Raw genomic sequence first — 18,503 nt, 5'->3', positions numbered from 1 at the left:
ACAAACTTAGTATCACATTATATGCAACTAGCAGTACAAACAAATCCCTTCCAACTGGCTGATCAGGAATAACGTGTTTATGCAACTATAGCTGGAAGGTGTGTTCTGGTGAATGTGTCTTCACTGCTTAATGTCACTTGTTAACATCTGGCTGTTCTACTCCACCAGTGAAGATACCAGCCTGCTTCCATGGCCACATGGCAATCTGTAGCTGCCTTCTGTTAATACAAAAAAAAGTTGCATGCCAAAATGTATATTAAAACAGATTTTTCATTTGCTCAGATGAAAGGAAAGATATTTCAGTAACTCTCAGCTGTTACAGACTGCCATTGTTGTTGTTCAGTCATTAAGTCGTGTCCAACTCTTCGTGACCCCATAGCACGCCAGGCCTTCCTGTCCTCCACTCTCTCCCAGAGCGTGCTTAAGTTCATATTGATTGCATCGGTGATGCTATCTAGCCATCTCATCCTCTGCCGTCCCCTTCTCCTTTTGCCTTCAATCTTTCCCAGCATCAGGGTCTTTTCCAGGGAGTTTTCTCTTCACATGAGGTGGCTGAAATGTTTGAGCTTCAGTATCTGTCCTTCCAATGAGCACTCAGGGTTGATTTCCTTTAGGACTGACTGATTTGACCTCCTTGCAGTCCAGGGGACTCATAAGAGTCTTCTCCAGCACCACAGTTCGAAAACATCAATTCTATGGCGCTCAGCCTTCCTTATAGTCCAGCTCTCACAGCCATACCTTACTACTGGGAAAACCATAGCTTTAATTATACAGACCTTTGTCGGCAAGGTGATGTCTCTGCTTCTTACTATGCTGTCTAGGTGTGCCATAGCTTTCCTCCCAAGGAGCAAGCGTCTTTTAATTTCATGGCTACAGTCACCGTCTGCGGTGATCTTGGAGCCCAAGAAAGTAAAATCTGTCACTGCTTCCATTTCTTCCCCTTCTATATGCCAGGAAGTGATGGGGCCAGATGCCATGATCTTAGTTTTTTTAATGTTGAGTTTCAAACCAGCTTTTGCGCTCTCCTCTTTCACCCTCAACAAGAGGCTCTTTAGATCCTCTTCGCTTTCTGCCATTAGGGTGGTATCATCTGTATATTGGAGGTTGTTGATAATTCTCCCGGCAATCTTAATTCCGACCTATGATTCATCCAACACGGTGTTTCTCATGATGTACTCTGCATATAAGTTAAATAAGCAGGGCGACAATATGCAGCCTTGTCGTACGCCTTTCTATTAGCCTTTGTCCTGCTTCATTTTGTACACCAAGGCCATGCTTGCCTGTTATCCCGGTGATTTCTTGACTTCCTGCTTTGGCATTCCAATCTCCTATGACGAAAAGGACATCTTTTTTTGGTGTTAGTACTAGAAGGTGTTGTAAGGTCTTCATAGAACCGATCAACCTCAGCTTCTTCGGCCTCAGTGATGTTGAATGGTTTGCCTTGGATTCGTACTGAGATCATTCTATCGTTTTTGAGATTGTACCCCAGTACTGCTTTTCCCACCCTTTTGTTGACTATGAGTGCTACTCCATTTCTTCTAAGGGATTCTTGCCCACAGTAGTAGATATAATGGTCATCTGAATTAAATTCGCCCATGCTTGTCCATTGTAGTTCGCTGATTCCCAAGATGTCGATGTTCAATCTTGCCATCTCATGTTTGACCACCTCCAGCTTACCTTGATTCATTGATCTGACATTCCAGGTTCCTAAGCAATATTGTTCTTTACAGCATCGGATTTTCTTTTCACCACCAGACACATCCACAGCTGAGTGTCCTTTCGGCTTTGGCCCAGCCGCTTCACTCTTTCTGGCGCTACTTGGAAATACCCACTGCTCTTCCCCAATAGTATATTGGATACCTTCCGGTCTCATCTTCCGGCGTCATATCTTTTAGCCTTGTGATACATTCCATGGGGTTTTCTTGGCAAGAATACTGGAGTGGGTTGCCATTTCCTTCTCCAGTGGACCACATTTTGCCAGAACTCTCCACCATGACCTATCTGTCTTGGGTGGCCCTGCACAGCATAGCTTATGGCTTCACTGAGTTACGCAAGCCCCTTCACTACATCAAGGCAGTGATCCATGAAGGGGACAGACTCCCATGTCTGACCCTAATTTGCAGTCCAGGCTTGGCTGGTAGTTGTTGTTTCCTGCTGCTTAGCTGTTCAACAACAACAAAAACCCACTCCTAACTTTTCTAGGCAATTTGAGTCCTTTCCTAAGTGATGTTTGGAGACTCCTGTTTCTTTAAATTATATATAGAAAAGAGTGACAAACACTGCGATGCCTTTACTTCCAGGGGTTACTCCATTCTTTTCCCCCTTTCCTTCAAGGGTATAGTTGCCTTGAATCACTTCATCATATCATGGTGCTGGCTGCATCTTCATAGCCTCTTATTAGTTTTAGACTTACCAAGAGTCAGGGGAGGACCAGGACAGTTTGGATATATGGGATAGTATCTAATGGTAGTCCTACTTAGAGTAGACTCATTGAAATGAATGGGTCTAGTCTATGTAGGACTAACATTGGATACTGGCCATGTAGTTCTAGTAGCCAGAACCTTTTGTTGGGCCAGAATTGGCGTTGGAGTTTAGTGATTAGCATTGATTGACCTTGTAACCACCAAAATTCTGTCATATTCTAAACTTTTGACAGATGGATTCTCAATGTAATTAAATCAAAGTACTTGGATTTGTTTTAATTTCATTCAGTTTGTTTTAATAGAACTAAATCAAAATGCTACAGATGGCGTTTGGCTATAGGTTAACAGATGATTTTGGTGAAGGCTGAATTGCATCATTTGGTTTTTGTGCACAAAAATTCTTGACCATTTCTAAGCTTTTCCCAACATGTACTTTTATCAGCAAATCTAATTGGTTCCCACACAGACCAAAAGCTAAATGACAATTCATCCAGCTGCAGTTTCCCAGAGGGATGTAGTAAGTTCCTTCCATGTCTGACAACATCTGAAAAAGATGCAATCATGTGTATCTTTTGCATTCTATCAAAAGATTTGCTATGCTGATGAATGTGTGAGCTGTTTATAAACCAAGTCTGTGTTCTGTCGCTGTATTAATGATGGTGAGTGGAATCTGTCCAGTAGCCTTCCTATATGAAAATGCTGAACTTAGTGACTCATCTGTCTTAGGGAGCAATCCTATATCCCCCAGACAGCGTCTGGGGGGCATAGGATGGTTCCGTTTCCTTGCTCCAAACTCAGAGACAGGGCTTCGAGCTCGGAGCAAGGAAACTGCGCTCCTCACCCCTCCCCCTCATAGCCAGTACAGAGAGAACTGTGCTGGCAACCTCTCCATGCTCAGAAAACAGAGCATGGAGATGGAGAAAAGGGGGTGTTCCTAGGGCAGGGGAGGAGACCAGGGCAGCAGCCATAGGACAGATCCTATGGTTGCCCCAGCTTCCTTCCCTGAAGCCTTATCTAGATGGGCAAAAAAACCTGTCTAGCTTAAATGCAAAGTGGGAGGCATGATGTGCCTCCCTCTCTGCACTGGATACAGATAAGCATCTGAGTGCAGAGGCTTACGAGTACGCAGGGTGGATCCCATAGAATTGTGCCCTTAGCAAAGTTAATATAGTACATATATATAGCAGTCTAAGCCCAATCTTGAGTATAATTTGTAGAGTGCAATTTATTGTAAGTGAAATTCCTTTAAAGAGATGGATTAATATCAGAGAATAAGTCTGTAAAAATCATTGTTTTATAAAGATGCATTTTCCGCAGTTGAAATGATTTTGTGTATTTTCAAACAGTTTTTGGCTAGATTTTGGTAAATGTATTTGAATCAGTATGGGCAATATGGAGGATGCCCTGCAGTAGTTTATATTTTAATTATTTTTTAAACTGTTTTATATCCCATATTTTGAGAGCTTCAGGTGAACCAAAGTCAGCTCATAAATAGAACCAAATACAACAGTAAAACTTCAAAACAGCTAAAATAGGGGATACTGGGTCCAGTCTCTCACTTCATATAGAATTGCATTATTTTTAATAGCAATCTCCCCCGTCCCCCAGGCCCTACTGTGATTTTACACACATTTGTTGTTATAATAATACACTTCTTTTTCTGGGCAGGGTCCATCAATTAAACAGTTTATGGACATCTTCTCCCTTCCTGAAATGACTCTGCTTTCATCAGTGACTGACTATTTCATGACTCACAATATTGAGTATGACCAAGTTCATCTTTACAAAGATATAAGTGTGAGTATAGCTGTTTTAGGAAATAGGTGCAAACTATCCCTTTGGAACTTTTCTCTGAGTCCTATAGTAATGTTTGCATTATCCATACATAAGGTATCATTGTTCATGAAAAAAATATAGAAATCATTCTTTGTTTCGTAATTGACACGAAGTATAATGAATGACATATTTGTGTTTCAACATTTAGATTCTAGTAGTGCTTGCAGGAGCCACATTTGACAAGAGTTTATTTTTGGAATCCAGTATACCTCTGGAGAGTTCTCTGTTTCTCTGTTCCCTTAGTGTGACAACTGTATTTGGAGGGTGAAATCTTCTCACCTAAAGGAACTCAATATAAACAAAGGCTTAAAAGATTGTTTTTGTTTCATTTGTTGTAGGTCTTGACTTTGCAAATCATGCTACGATATGCTATACCATAGGGTAGATCAAATAGTGATCTAACGATGCTAAGCATCAATGTGGGGTTTCCTAAGCTACAGAAGTAGGCTGCTGGACTTGCACACTCCACTTTGACCTTTGAAAGATATGGCCTGTGAGATGACACAGCCCTTACTAGCATGTCAAGATCTGGAGAAACTGACCTAGAGCTTAATGTTATTGTGAAGAGGTGGGGTCGCTGTACCAGCACTTTCATTGGAACATATAAGTCAGGAACATTTTGCAAAGAACTTGGTGCCAGAAAACACTGTTGTTTATGGAGGCTCTTTTTGAGTACAGGGAGCTGCCTTATATCAGGCCAGAGTATTAGCCCATCTGACCCAGCATTATATTTGGGGGTTGGACTCGATGGTCTTGTAGGACCCTTCCAATCCTACTATTCTATGGTTCTATATACTCTTTCTGGCAGCGGCTCTCCAGGGCTCCAGGCAGGCAACTTTCCCAGCCCTCCCTGGAGATGCCAGGGATCGAACAAGGGACTTTCTGCATGCAAAGCAGGGGCTCTGCCACTGAGCTAGCCACCCCACCCCCCGGAAGAGAGTCCATGAGCCTTGGCAATTATCACTCTTGAGTGAATAGTCTGTGTATAGTAGCTGCAAGGCTGCACGGGAGGAAGGGTCCCTAATACTGTTGACACTGATAATATTGTGCTTAGTGTTGTTTCATCTCTAGCCTCTCCTACCATGTTCCATCGGCCCGCATTTGTGCAAAGGCTTGTATGGCATAGGTAGACCCACTTCATTTGCTGCTCTTGTGGAATGTCCCAGGTACATTTGACTCCCAATGTTGGACCTGTGGAACAGCTATTGCACATTATTCTATCTGGTTTTTGGCTTGTATTCTGGGCCAAAAGATTGGGCTTCTTCTCTTCCAGAAACAGAAGCAGCATTTATATTGCAATTAGTATTATTAGTGTTAGTTTTTGAAGACATGATCTTTTAAGAACAAATCTTTAACAGTACAGATAACATGCTTTACTGAATGCAGAAATAAACATCTTACATTAGCCTTCCTTGTCCTGGTGCCTTCCAGATGTGTTGGACTACAACTCCCATTTTCCCCAACCAGCAAGTTGTGCTGGCTGGGGATGATGAGGGGGTAGTCCAACACATCTGGAGGGGGCCAGAATGGGGAAGGCTGACTTACGTAATGAAATAGGTCACACAGAAACCATAATGAAGGCTTAAGGAACAAGTTGTATTGAATGAAGACATAAATGATGTCTTTGCTTGTCAGTGTCATTCTAGGTGATTTATAGGCTGATAAAAGCAAGGCTTGTGTGTGTTCCTGCTTTGTCACAAATCCCTGTAGGTTGTGTGTCTCTTGTTGTTTTACCTAGCCAGCTATTTGTTTCTCATAGAATATCCTGGAGAAAAGTAGAAGAGAAGGCTCAATTGAATATTCACTCCACACACTTGAAAATATATCTCGCTATCCAGTACAGTTTCTAATGCTCACTTTAGAGATGCTTATATTATCAGAAACCACTCTCTGAACTTAAAGAACATTTTCTCCTGCCATCACCTAGCAGATAGCCAAGGTTTTGTCTCATTGCTGTTTGTATCACTCCAACTTTTCAGTGGGCACCTGTTGGCACTTAAAACGATACACAGTGCTAAGAGTTTATCTTAGTATTCAAAACTTTTAATGGAAAGGAGAAAAACTGTGCACACTGTGTACTTGTCAAAAGGTCAAATAATTTTAGAGATTTGAAGCCTCCAATTTTGTAATGCCTTTATGTAAATATATGGTATGACCACACTATTCTATTCGGTTGCCATATTGCCAAAATAAAAATAAAAATTGTAGAGCTGGAAAAGATGCAGGGAAAGGCAACCAGCATGATCAGGGGGCTGGAGCAACTCGTCTACCAGGAAATGTTACACTGTTTGGGGTTCTTTAGTTGAGAAAAAAGTAAATTATGAGGGACATGATAGAGGTTTATAAAACGATGCATGGTGTGGAGAAAGTAGATAGAGAAATGTCTTCCATAATACTAGAACCCATGGTTATCGAATGAAGCTGAATGGTGGGAGATTAAAAACAGACGAAAGAAAGTACTCCTTCACACAGTGTATAGTTAAACTATGAAATCCACTTTTGCCAGATCTGCTGATGGCTACTAACTTCAAAAAGAAATTAACCACATTCATGGAGGATAAAGCAATCAATGGTTAGTGGTCAAGATGCCTACATGCTTCCTCCAGGGTCAAAAGGCCCGTGCCTCTGCCTCTGAATATCAGTCACTGGGAAATAACAGCAGGGGATGGCTGTTGCCCTTGCAGGTTTCCTGTAGGCATCTTGTTGGCCACCATGGGAACAGAATGCTGGGCTAGACAGGCCTTTTTTCATTTCAGCAGGGCTGCTCTTGTGTTTTATCTAGCATGGCTTTTTATATCCCTGTCCAGCTCTTTGTGCCTGCACCTTCAAAGGCAGCAAGCTGGAGGTCTGCACTAGATATGCAAATATCAAGTTTACTGATTGATTCTGGTAAATGTCACTGTTTATCCTGGGGTAAGCCATGCCAGGTTGTTGTTGCAAGAATGCCAGAGGGTTAAAGAATGATATCTTGTGTCCAAGGTCTTGCACGAACATAAGGCACTTCTCCTTATGCAAGGTGCCCTCCACTTCCTCCTCCCTACTTTTTTCCATGCCCTGTCCTATACCATTCCAGAGGGTCACCCCACACTCGAGTGGCTTCCTGGGTAAGGAGGCAGCCTGAAAGCCTGACTGCACAAGCAGAGTACCCTTTGTACATCTTCAGAATTCAAGCCAATTATTTTTCATTGGGTTTGTCCTATAATTACCTAAATATATACCTGTATATCAGTGTCTTTACTGGCTTTATGGAGAGTGAGAGACAGCTCTTTTCTATCTCCCCCCCCCCAAACTGTGTCAGTGATTTTGGTTAGAAAGACAGATACAGTGCAGGAACAGGACCTAATCACAAATCTCCTGCATCACGTGTCAAGCTCCTGACGGCCCTTTTTTGGTGGCTACTCTGTAAAGTGCCATATGCATGGATGGTGCTGTATAAACATGCAGTACCAGGTTTAAGACTGATACATAACTACTCTTTCCTATTTTAGGACGCCATTAAAGATGTCCATGTGAAAGGAATGATGTACAAATGGATTGAAAAAGACATGGGTCAGTTAAGGTCTAAACTTTGCTTAAGAAGTTTGAATAGTAATGAACGCTGTCTGGCATCTACTGACTTTAGATTGGCGTGAGCAGCCTCTTTCATCCCATGGGCTGCATGCTAAAAGTGGGCAGGTCCAGAGCTGCACACATCCCCCATTCATACACCAAAATGCCCTCCCCTGAGCAGCAGTTGGACTTGAAAAAAGCCTCCCATCGGCTTCCAGGGGTGGGGGTGGCTCTTTTAGAAGTCTAATTGCTATGCAGAGCAGTCGATCTCCCTTGCCAGTTGAGATCCCCCACAACTGCTCGCCATGCTGCAGTTAAACATGAAAAAAAACTACCTCCTGTTAGGAACCTCCCATTTGAGCCATCAAACCTAACTGCTGCAGGGGTGCGGGACCGAGGAGGGGGACTGCAGGCTGGTTTCTCACCCATGCTTTAGATTAATCATTTTGTATCACCAGGCTAAAGCTTACCTTAACGTTGCCTTTTTCCATTGTAACATTGTACATGCATCTGCATTACGCTTTGTTTGTTTCTTGCAGAAAAATATATTCTTCATGGGGACGAAACTTACGCTGTCCTAAATCGACTGGTTAACCACAACAAAAAACTCTTTCTCATCACAAACAGTCCCTTTAGTTTTGTGTGAGTATCCTCTCTTATACATACATCTGGACAAAATGATGGCTCTTGAGTGACAATTAATGTAAGGATAGTAAATGCTTGATGAAGACTGTCAATCTTTATAGCACCTTTCTTGGGTAAAGCTTTTTTATTAGTGTGTCTTTGGTAAGGAATTACATTGTATACTGAGTGTGCAACTGAAGGGGTTGCATTGCTTGGTCTGCTGCTGAAGCCAAGTTCTCCTCGTTGCAAAGATGAGTTTGAAAAGTGAGAGCAATCCTGTGTAGGGGCACAATCCTTCCCTTCCCAGAGGTGCATGGTGAGAGAAACATTTAGCTTGAAAAGTCGATCAGGGTCTTGTCCACGATGCCACACTGACTGGGTTCACATGACACTGCTGGGGGAAATAAGCCATGGTGGCTCATTTCCCATGTTGTGCGAACCCGGGTGGCTTGAGTGGGTAGCAACCCTCAAATAACCCATGGGCTGCTGTTTGCATGACACAACAAGCCACGGTAAGCCGGGCGCCATGCAAAAATGGCGCCCACGGGCACTCCACACAGCTAACAGCCCCTGTGGCTAAATTAAGCCATGGTGGGCTGTCGTGTTATTTGAACTCAGAAACCAGGAGAAGACACTCTGCTTTCTGGGTGCTTCTGAAGCCCAGAACAATATCAGGGATGAGACCCCAGCCTTCCTCTGAGCCTGGAGAAAGGTGGGGGCTCCTCCTGGACCTTGGCCAGAGCTTTGGGGGCATCTGGGAATAATGCGTACTGCTCTCAAGTGCCTCTAAAGCTGAGCATGATCTGGGGGATGAGACTGTTGATCTGCTCATCCCCAGGTTTGTGAGAAGTCATAAACTTTCACTGGCTACTAAAGTTAGCCAGAATTTGTGGCTCGCTGCTCCCTGGTCTGTGTACTTACATGACCCATACAACCAGAAACATGCATTTGCTTGCTACATGTTTACCTTTTTACTGATAAAAAAGGTGCTGGATGTAGCATCTGTGAGAGCAACTGGTTTCTGAATGGCTTATTTGGACTGGCCAGCATCATGTAACTCCCATTGTTGCCGCCAAGCTTGTAGATCTGTCTGCAGTGGCATAATTGTCTTGACTGCTAGAAATTAAAATAAAGAGAGGATGGACCATTTGGAGGACCCTCCGGTTTGAGTTTTGTGCAGACTAACAGCAGTCCCTCTTGTTACGCTGTTAGAACAGGGGATGGAAGTTGTTTTAAAATCCCTGCACAAACTGCTTGCTTTTGTGAGACCGAAACGAGATCTTTAGAGTATCATGCACTGGATTTCTTACGCATTAGCGCTCCTCCTGCTTGCCTCAAAGAAGACGGGAATGTCACACTTGCCCCACATTCCTTTTCTTGAGAAATGCAGGAGGATGCCTGCCTGCATTGAGCTGGTTAAGCATAATAATAACACTCTTCTCACAAGAGTTTTCTTCTGGGCGATAGATAGGCTACATGTGTGGAGGTAGGTAGGGCCTCCCTGGGATATAATCCTCCTTCCTACCTTCTGTCTGTAAATAGTAACTTACCTTGACAAGGCCGGTATATTCCTAAATGCAAACACCCTGGTTCTCATTATGAGCATTTTTGGTTTCTGAGACTGGCAAAGGGCTAGGGTCCCAGAGGCTTTTCTAGCCCAGGCTGTAGGAATGTCTGACCCTCCCGAGGAAGAGCAATTCAGCAGCTGGCCCTGCCTCTCAAGGTCCAGGGGTGGGATAACCCAAAGGGTAAGGGCTGTCCTCCTGCATTCCTGAAGAACAGGAATTTACGGTAAGTACACCATTCACGTATTTTTTTCTGTTTTGCTCACAGTGATAAAGGAATGAAGCACATGGTTGGCAAGAACTGGCGAGACCTTTTTGACATGGTCATTGTGCAAGCAGATAAGCCTAATTTCTTCACAGACAGACGCAAGTATGTTTTTTTTTAAAAAAAAAAATTATATTCCTTAGACCAGATCTACACCATAATTTAAAATGCAGCTATTGCCAAAATGGCAACTGCACATCCTGCCCCCATATAATTAGCTGCTGCTAAAGTGGGTCAGGGCCAGAAATGCATGTGAAACCTCATGATGTTGGTGCATGTGTAAGTGTCCTGACAGAGAGGGAGAGAGGAATTAAATGTGCAGTGGACAAGTTTTGACAGCAGCTGTGCATTTAAAGCAGCATGTAATTGTGGCCTTGCTGCAGGATATTGAAACTCAGGTCTGTGGGCCAAGTCCAGCCTTCTGGGTTTTCCCAGATGGCCATGAACCTTTCCCCTGTTTTCATCACTTCCCCTGAGCACTGATAGTTTGGTGGTTTCCTTGCCTTTGTGTAGCCTTTTTCTCATTAAAAGGTTAAAATGTCTCCCCTAAGGCTTAGATACTGGCAGTAAGAGATTTAAGTTGAAATATGTTGGTATTTGGGGGATTTTGGCCCTGGCTAGCACTGGAATGTGGCCCTTAAGAGCTTCTCTGAAATTGAATGCAGCCGTCTGGCTGAAAGCCATTCGACGCCCCTGCCTTACTGCAATTCTAAACATGCTGATGTGGAAGTAGGTTCCATTAAGATCAGTGGACTGGCTTTAAAATGTCAGGTTACTCTTTGCATTATCAGAATCCTGCCAGATCAGCCGAAGCTCCATTTGCTAAAGCTATTTGTCCTTCAAATTAGACATATTAGGTTAATTCTAAGACCAGTGTACAGGCTTAGAATTAAATACTCTGTGTAATGCCAGTCATTCAAGTTAAGCCTCCATCTACAAAAGTTCAAAAAGGAGGGGAGAAGTGCTTTCAAACTGGCTGTCCTGGTTGCTGTAAGTGGGTGTTTTGTTGGTGTAATTATGTATGGTGAGGCCTTAAAAGCCTCAAAACAGAAAGAAGCACATTACCTATTTTATCTAAAAACAGACTGTACCCTGGCATTATATAAACTGTTAGGAATAAATGGGGCCATTTCTTTCCTCCTCCTGCTTTTATTAATGAACTTTTGAACAACTGACATAACAAACTAATGATGACTTCGCTACAGGATGTTTTCACCCTGACATTTGTTTTGTTGGCACCCTGTTCATCAGCTAAAGCCATTCACATGAAATGCTTATTAGGATTTTCTATAAAAATTCACTATGGATTTGCAGGTCTGTAATATCAGTTATTCTACCTTTTGTAGACCCTTCAGAAAAATGGATGAAGAAGGTTCACTTCATTGGGACAAAATAAACAAATTGGAAAAAGGGGAAATCTATAAACAGGTAAAATCTACAAACAAGTAAAACCATTCATTCATTCATTTCATTTCTATACCGCTCAACAGCCGAAGCTCTCTGGGCGGTTCACAAAAATTAAAACCAAACAGCACACAATAAAACAATTTAAAATATATAGAACATTAAAACCACAATATAACAATACAACCACAATAAAACCTACCAGCAGTGCAGGATTTTAAAATACAGATTTAAAACAGCAAAGCTAAAAGTCTAGATTGCTAAAATGCCTGGGAAAATAAAAAGGTCTTCACCTGGCGCCGAAAGGAATACAATGTAGGTGCCAGGCGAACCTCACTAGGGAGCTCATTCCAGAGCCGGGGTGCCACAGCAGAAAAAGCCCTCCTCCTAGTAGCCACCTGCCTCACTTCCTTTGGCAGGGGCTCACAGAGAAGGGCCGCTGATGATGATCTTAAGGTCCGGGCAGGCACATATGGGACGAGGCGATCCTTCAGGTAACCTGGCCCCAAGCCGTTAAGGGCTTTGAATGTTAACACCAGCACTTTGAATCGGGCCCGGAAATGGACTGGCAGCCAGTGCAGCTGGAAAAGTACTGGCGTAATATGAGCTCGCAGGCCAGTCCCTGTTAACAATCTTGCTGCCCTATTTTGGACCAGCTGAAGTTTCCGGACCGTTTTCAAAGGCAGCCCCACGTATAACGCATTGCAGTAATCCAGACGAGAAGTTATCAGAGCATGGATAACTGTAGCAAGGCTATCTCTGTCCAGATAAGGGCGTAGTTGGTATACCAGCCTAAGCTGATAAAAAGTGCTCCGTGCCACTGAGTTCACCTGTGCCTCAAGTGACAGTTCTGGATCCAAGAGCACCCCCAAACTATGAACCTGATCCTTTAGGGGGAGTGCAACCCCCTCCAGAACAGGTTGAATATCACCTAGCTGGGCAGACGAACCACCCACTAACAGTACCTCCGTCTTGTCTGGATTGAGTTTCAGCTTATTGGCCCTCATCCAGTCCATTACCGTGCCCAGGCACTGATTCAGAACAGCCACTGCCTCACCTGGGTTTGATGAGAAAGAGAAGTAGAGCTGGGTGTCATCCACATATTGACGGCACCTCAGCCCACACCTCTGGATAACCTCCCCCAGCGGTTTCATGTAGATGTTAAACAGCATGGGGGATAAAATAGAGCCCTGTGGAAACCCATGGCACAATTGTCATGGCAAAGAGCAATAATCCCCCAGCATCACCTTCTGGAACAGGCCCTCCAAGTAGGAGCAGAACCACTGCAGTGCAGTGCCTCCAACTCCCAACCCAGACAACCTATCCAGAAGGATACCATGGTCGATGGTATCGAAAGCCGCTGAGAGGTCCAGGAGAATCAACAGGGTTGCACTCCCCCTGTCCCTCTCCCAGCAGAGGTCATCCCACAGGGCGACCAAGGCAGTTTCCATTCCAAAACCAGGCCTGAAGCCCGATTGAAATGGATCTAGATAATCCGTTTCATTCAACAGTGCCTGGAGCTGTCCTGCAACCACCCACTCAAGCACCTTGCTCAGGAAGGGGATGTTGGCCACTGGCCTATAATTGTTAACATCCTCTGGGTCCAGGTTAAGCTTTTTCAGGAGTGGTCTAATTACCGCCTCTTTTAAAGCAGCAGGCACCACTCCCTCTCTCAAGGAGGAATTTACAACCTCCTGGACCCAGCTGGACATCCCCTCCTTGTTTGATTTAATAAGCATGAAGCGCAAGGGTCAAGCACACAAGTGGTCAATCGGACTTGGCCAAGCACCTTGTCCGCATCCTCATGCCTCAGTAACTGAAACTCATCCAATAAAACTGGGCCAGACAGTGCTCTGAACGCCTCTACCAATGGAACTGCATTAATTGTGGTGTCCAATTCATGACAAATCTGAGTGACTTTATTTTCAAAGTGCCTTGCAAACTTATCACAGCGTGCCACCGAGGGTTCCACTGCCTCTCTCCCTGGCCCAGAATGTAACAGGCCGTGAACCACTTGGAAAATCTCCGCTGGACGACACTGAGAAGATGCATTGCTGGTGGAAAAGAACTGTCTCTTTGCCTCCCTCACCGCCACAGAGTAGGCTCGATAGTGGTTTTGTTACTTGTATTCGGTCAGACTCAGCACGAGTTTTCTTCCATCTGCATCCTAACCGTCTCCCCTCTTGCTTCACTGCCCTCAGCTCAGGTGTATACCAAGGAGCTGGCCGGGCTGTGCTCAGAGGGAGAGGGCGCTTGGGCGCAATGGTGTCAACCACTGTCTCAAATCATCTCTGCATTCCACAGAGCGACCTGGGCTTCGACAGGACCACCAGCCATACCAGCAGGAAAATTCCCCAGAGCCCTCTGGAATCCATCAGAATCCATTAGCCTCCAGGGGCGGACCATTTTAATAGGTCCCCCACCCTTGCAGAGTGGGAAGGCTGCCAGGCGTCTAAACCTCAGCAGGAAGTGATCTGACCATGACAAAGGGACAGATGTTAATTCCTCCATTTTCAGATCACCATCCTCCTGCCCAGTCGAGAAAACCAGATCAAGCGTATGTCCTTTTATGTGCGTTGGGCCAATGACATGTTGGGACAGCTCCATGGTTGTCATGGCGTCCATGAAGTCCTGAGCTGCCCTGGATACATCGGCCTCAGCATGGAAGTTGAGATCCCCCAGGACCATCATCCTAGGGGTCCTCAACACCAAGTCTGAGACCACCTCCGTCAGCTCAGGCAGGGAGTCTGAGCAGCGGGGTGGGCGGTACACCAACAGAATCCCTAATCTGCCCCAGGTACCCAACACAAGGTACAAACACTCAAGATCTGCACTCGAATGAATAGGAAGCCTACTTAGCAGTACCTTATCATTTCATGGGTTAGATCCAGATTTAAGCTGGATCAGCTGTGCTGGCAAAAGTGGACCGCTCCGCCCCTTCCAGCCCCCTAAAATTCCCCACAGAGAAACCTGGTTCACATGTCACAGCGGCAAATTGTGGATCATTTAATCCACAAATCGCAGAGACACGCGGTGCTTGTTTAGTGGAAGATACTGGTGAACTTTTTAGCAATCCGCTTTACTTGATTTGCAGCTGAGCTCTCTAGACTTCAGAGCTGGTTCTGAAGTAGAGCACTAGTTCAAGCCAAGCTCTGAGAATTGTAAGCTCAAAGCACTGTCTTTCATTGCTGAACCATTGCTATGATTTTCAGCACAGCAATTTCATGCCAACTGGTTAGTGGGTTGGATCCAGACTTTGTTCTGTCAGTGGGAGTGGCCCCTGGGTGGGGTTCCACTCAGAATGCTCCTGCCGGTGGAAGGGGGTGGAATGATATATACCAATGCCCCCCACCTCTGCGGCCCCTAGCACTAACTCCCCCACTCTTCCAGTGGGTCCCCCAACCATTCAGAGCAGATCTTTGGGGAGCATAGGAGACTGCACAGCATGGGGGGAATCTCTGAATATTGCCCTCTCTGCTTCCACCCACAGGATTTCCCCACTGGATCAGATGTCTCCCACGGACGGAAGGAGCCCTTCTGTCCACAGGAGACTTATGCTGGATCCAACCCAATCACTTTAACGTCATCCAAATATATAAAACAGGGAAAATATGAAGAAGTGCCTCCGGGGTTTGCTAATGGAATGCTGTGGGAATGAGGCTAGGGAATGACTCGGTGGATTCATACCGCATGTGATTTGATACACATGCAAGATGTTCAGAAGATTCCCAGTTGGGAAATTATTTTGGCTTGCAGCCCCCTACTTGTGTTACTCCTAACTGTCTTTATTTGAGGACTTTGACTTGGAAGTTGGCAAGTAAAAATCTTCCCAATTTCAGCATAAGCACTGAATCTTTGGCATAGTGAGATGACTTGTGTGACTAACATCCGCTGAAATTGGCATAATCTTTTTCTCTTCTTACCAGGCATGCCAGTGTTGGGAAAAGTTTCTTAAAGAAGCAAACTTATTTTAAACTGCCAAAAAGAAGTATCCATCTTGCATGGGTTTGAATGTGTTCAGTCTGTGTTGAGTCTGGAGTCATATCAACGACAATGGAACTCTAGTTCTGGATTTGTCATGATTCAATAGGAAGTACTCCCACCTACAGAAAAAATACCCACTGCAAAGAGCAAAGTTGAATTGGTTCCCAGCCTTATTACTAAACTAAGTAATGGTGGAGGATAACCAGCAGCCTGTGTTATGCTGTTAGGATGTCTGAGGACAGGACTGGCAGAATCAAAACACATGCACAAAGGTTAGACCAACGGAGAAGTGTTATAGGAGCAGTCCACAACTTCCACAGAAAATATCTGTGCCTTCATAAGGACACTTGTGTCTCATTCTGAGAATCCCGGGCACAACGTATTGGTATTAGATCTAGAGCAGATCAAAGTTAAATTAAAGTTCAGCACAAATTCAGTGTACGACAAATCACTGTTATTGTAGTTCTTCAACTATAGTATGAGAATAGGAGTGGCCTATTTTACAAGATTATAGTGAAGGTGAATGAGATAAGAACTCTACTCGCTATAAGCTTGGGATAAATCCAACGGTAATTATTAGTATATGTAAGATGTGAATTTGTATAAATGATGGGATTATAAATCTGGCTTTCAAAAGTCCCCATTTTCTCTAATTTGACAAAGTTCCCATGAGAACTCTTTAAGTCTCTAGCCATGGAAATTTTTTAAAAATAAGCAGCTTATTATGAACACGTATTTTCCCTTTGTTTCCTTAGCTCTGTAGAAAAATCAAAGTATGGAGAGACTTATTTTTTTGACCTTTTCAAAACTAGGCGTGCAGAGTGTTTGCTTGCAAAAAGAAATCTGATATTTGGTTTATTCTCACATTCTTTTGTTTTTCCTACATTTCAGGGCAATCTGTTTGATTTTCTGCGGCTAACAGGCTGGCGTGGGTCCAGGGTCCTTTATTTTGGTGACCATTTGTACAGTGACCTTGCAGTAAGTGCTGCAGTCCCATATGGAAATGTCTGCGTCTTTTTATCTCAGTACTAACTTAAGGTTCTCTGCCTGCTACCAGAATCTAAGAAGGGCTTTGTTTCTTCTTCCTTTGAATTAGTATTGTATGCTGGAGGAAACATTTGTGGAAATCATTTTAGTCTTATGTCTTTGATTCTGCAATCTTCAGTGTGATAATAATTAAATAGCTGATTCCCTTTTACCCTAACCTGATTTAAACCAAGACTAGCATCAAATTTACTGCGAAAGATCAGATATTTTTTCCATGGCCTGCTGTTTTGAACACCTTTCCAAAAGCATCTCTACACCAGCCTAAAATCCTGCATTTAAAACAGGGCTTTCTTCTTCTGTTTTAAATGCAGGATCATAATGGACTCCCATCACACGCGCTTCCTTTCCCCCCTCCCCTTTCCCCCCTCTTCTCCCAATTATTTGAGCCTTCCATGTGTTTCATTGGTCTAGCTCCTCTTCTTGCGGCTTTTCCTTTTTCACAGAGAGAACTCGGGTGGGACACAAGCAGCCAGAGTGGTGTAGTGGCTAGAGTGTTGGACTGGGAGCTGGGAGATCCAGGTTCTTGTCCCCACTCAGCCATGGAAGCTCACTGGGTGACTTTGGGCCAGTCGCAGACTCCCAGCCCAACCCACCTCACAGGGTTCTTGTTGTGAGGATAAAATGGAGGACTATGCATGCCGCCTTGGGTTCCTTAAGGAGGAAAAAAGGTGGGATATAAATGTAATAAATAAATACATAAGCGGGGTAATTTGATACCTCATTATCTCAGATTTATTTAAAAGTGGAATAAAGGCCATTTAGTGCATGAGACACCCTGGAGGTTCATGACGTCATCTAAAGGGCCTGCGAACATCTGTGAGTGAACGATCTCAATAGCAGGATAAAAGCTCCATGTGAAGGAGCCCGCAGAATCTCTGCAACAACTTTGCAAAAACCTATCAATAAAGGTGGTTCGAACCACCTTTTTCATGAACTTATTTCGCTATCATGTCTTCCTTTATTAATGAATTTCCTTTTTTTATATAATTGGTACAATAAAACATAACCATCAGATATTTCTGTAGTATATTCTGTTTACCACAGTGATGTCCACCAACTCTCACCACCCCATTCCCCACTTCTACTAGTCCTCAAGGACTAATAAACTGTTAAAAATATTTTCACTTTTGGAAAATGAAAATGGCAAGGGAGGAAAGGATAAAGTGAAAAGAAGAGAATGAAAAGAAGCCATCTCGTTTTTGTCAAATTACATGGAGTAGAAGCATTTCCTGCATGATGTTAAGAAAGTGCCTGTCAGAGGATGGTTGTGTTCTTTGCCTGGAGGGTGATGGAATCATTCCAGATTCAAAGCCAAAACGTTCCATATGATCATCCTTCTAATTCAGGCCAATGACTTTTAAAAAAATTGGCACAGCTTCTGTTCTTCAGAGAAGAGCACTTCCCTGCTTGCCATTGACCAGCAAGAATTGCCCCAAGTGAGCAGGCAGGGGGATTTTTGGCATTGGATGAACATGTTGGCTTGCATGAGTAGTAAGGAAAGTGTGATAGTAATTTCTTTTATTGTAGGCTTCTTCCCAAGGCTGCATAAGAGTGTCCTATAAAATTAAGCCACGTTGCCTTTCCCACCCTGTTCCTTAGGATCTCATGCTGCGTCATGGTTGGAGGACAGGAGCGATTGTTCCAGAATTAGAAGCAGAAATCCGGATCATTAATACGGAACAATACATGCACTCTTTGACTTGGCAGCAAGCTCTTACAGGACTTCTGGAGAGAATGCAGGTAAAATAGACCAGATGATGATGAAAGGCTGGATTTACTAACGGAATAGGTAGTAACACACGTGTC

At 43.9% G+C, this 18,503-nt stretch overlaps 1 protein-coding gene across 5 annotated transcripts in view; it reads left to right on the top strand.

Moving 5' to 3' along the window:
- The window catches only part of NT5DC2 (5'-nucleotidase domain containing 2), a 53,617-nt gene that overhangs the window by 28,934 nt on the left and 6,180 nt on the right, over positions 1 to 18,503 (top strand). For all 5 annotated transcript variants that reach the window (XR_014788495.1, XR_014788494.1, XM_084839741.1 and 2 more), the window contains exons 6-12: positions 4,092 to 4,220; positions 7,748 to 7,808; positions 8,348 to 8,450; positions 10,266 to 10,367; positions 11,609 to 11,690; positions 16,542 to 16,628; positions 18,297 to 18,437. Coding sequence is in view for 3 of the 5 variants with exons in the window: in XM_084839741.1 (XP_084695867.1) it covers positions 4,092 to 4,220; positions 7,748 to 7,808; positions 8,348 to 8,450; positions 10,266 to 10,367; positions 11,609 to 11,690; positions 16,542 to 16,628; positions 18,297 to 18,437 (705 nt within the window). In the remaining 2 variants the exon portion in view is untranslated. The remainder of the gene's footprint in view (positions 1 to 4,091; positions 4,221 to 7,747; positions 7,809 to 8,347; positions 8,451 to 10,265; positions 10,368 to 11,608; positions 11,691 to 16,541; positions 16,629 to 18,296; positions 18,438 to 18,503) is intronic.

The sequence above is a fragment of the Heloderma suspectum genome, chromosome 2 (assembly GCF_057233095.1).
Source record: "Heloderma suspectum isolate Gila_16-S chromosome 2, 16-S_ref, whole genome shotgun sequence".
NCBI lineage: Eukaryota > Metazoa > Chordata > Lepidosauria > Squamata > Helodermatidae > Heloderma > Heloderma suspectum.
This window is presented reverse-complemented; position numbering and strand designations above follow the sequence as displayed.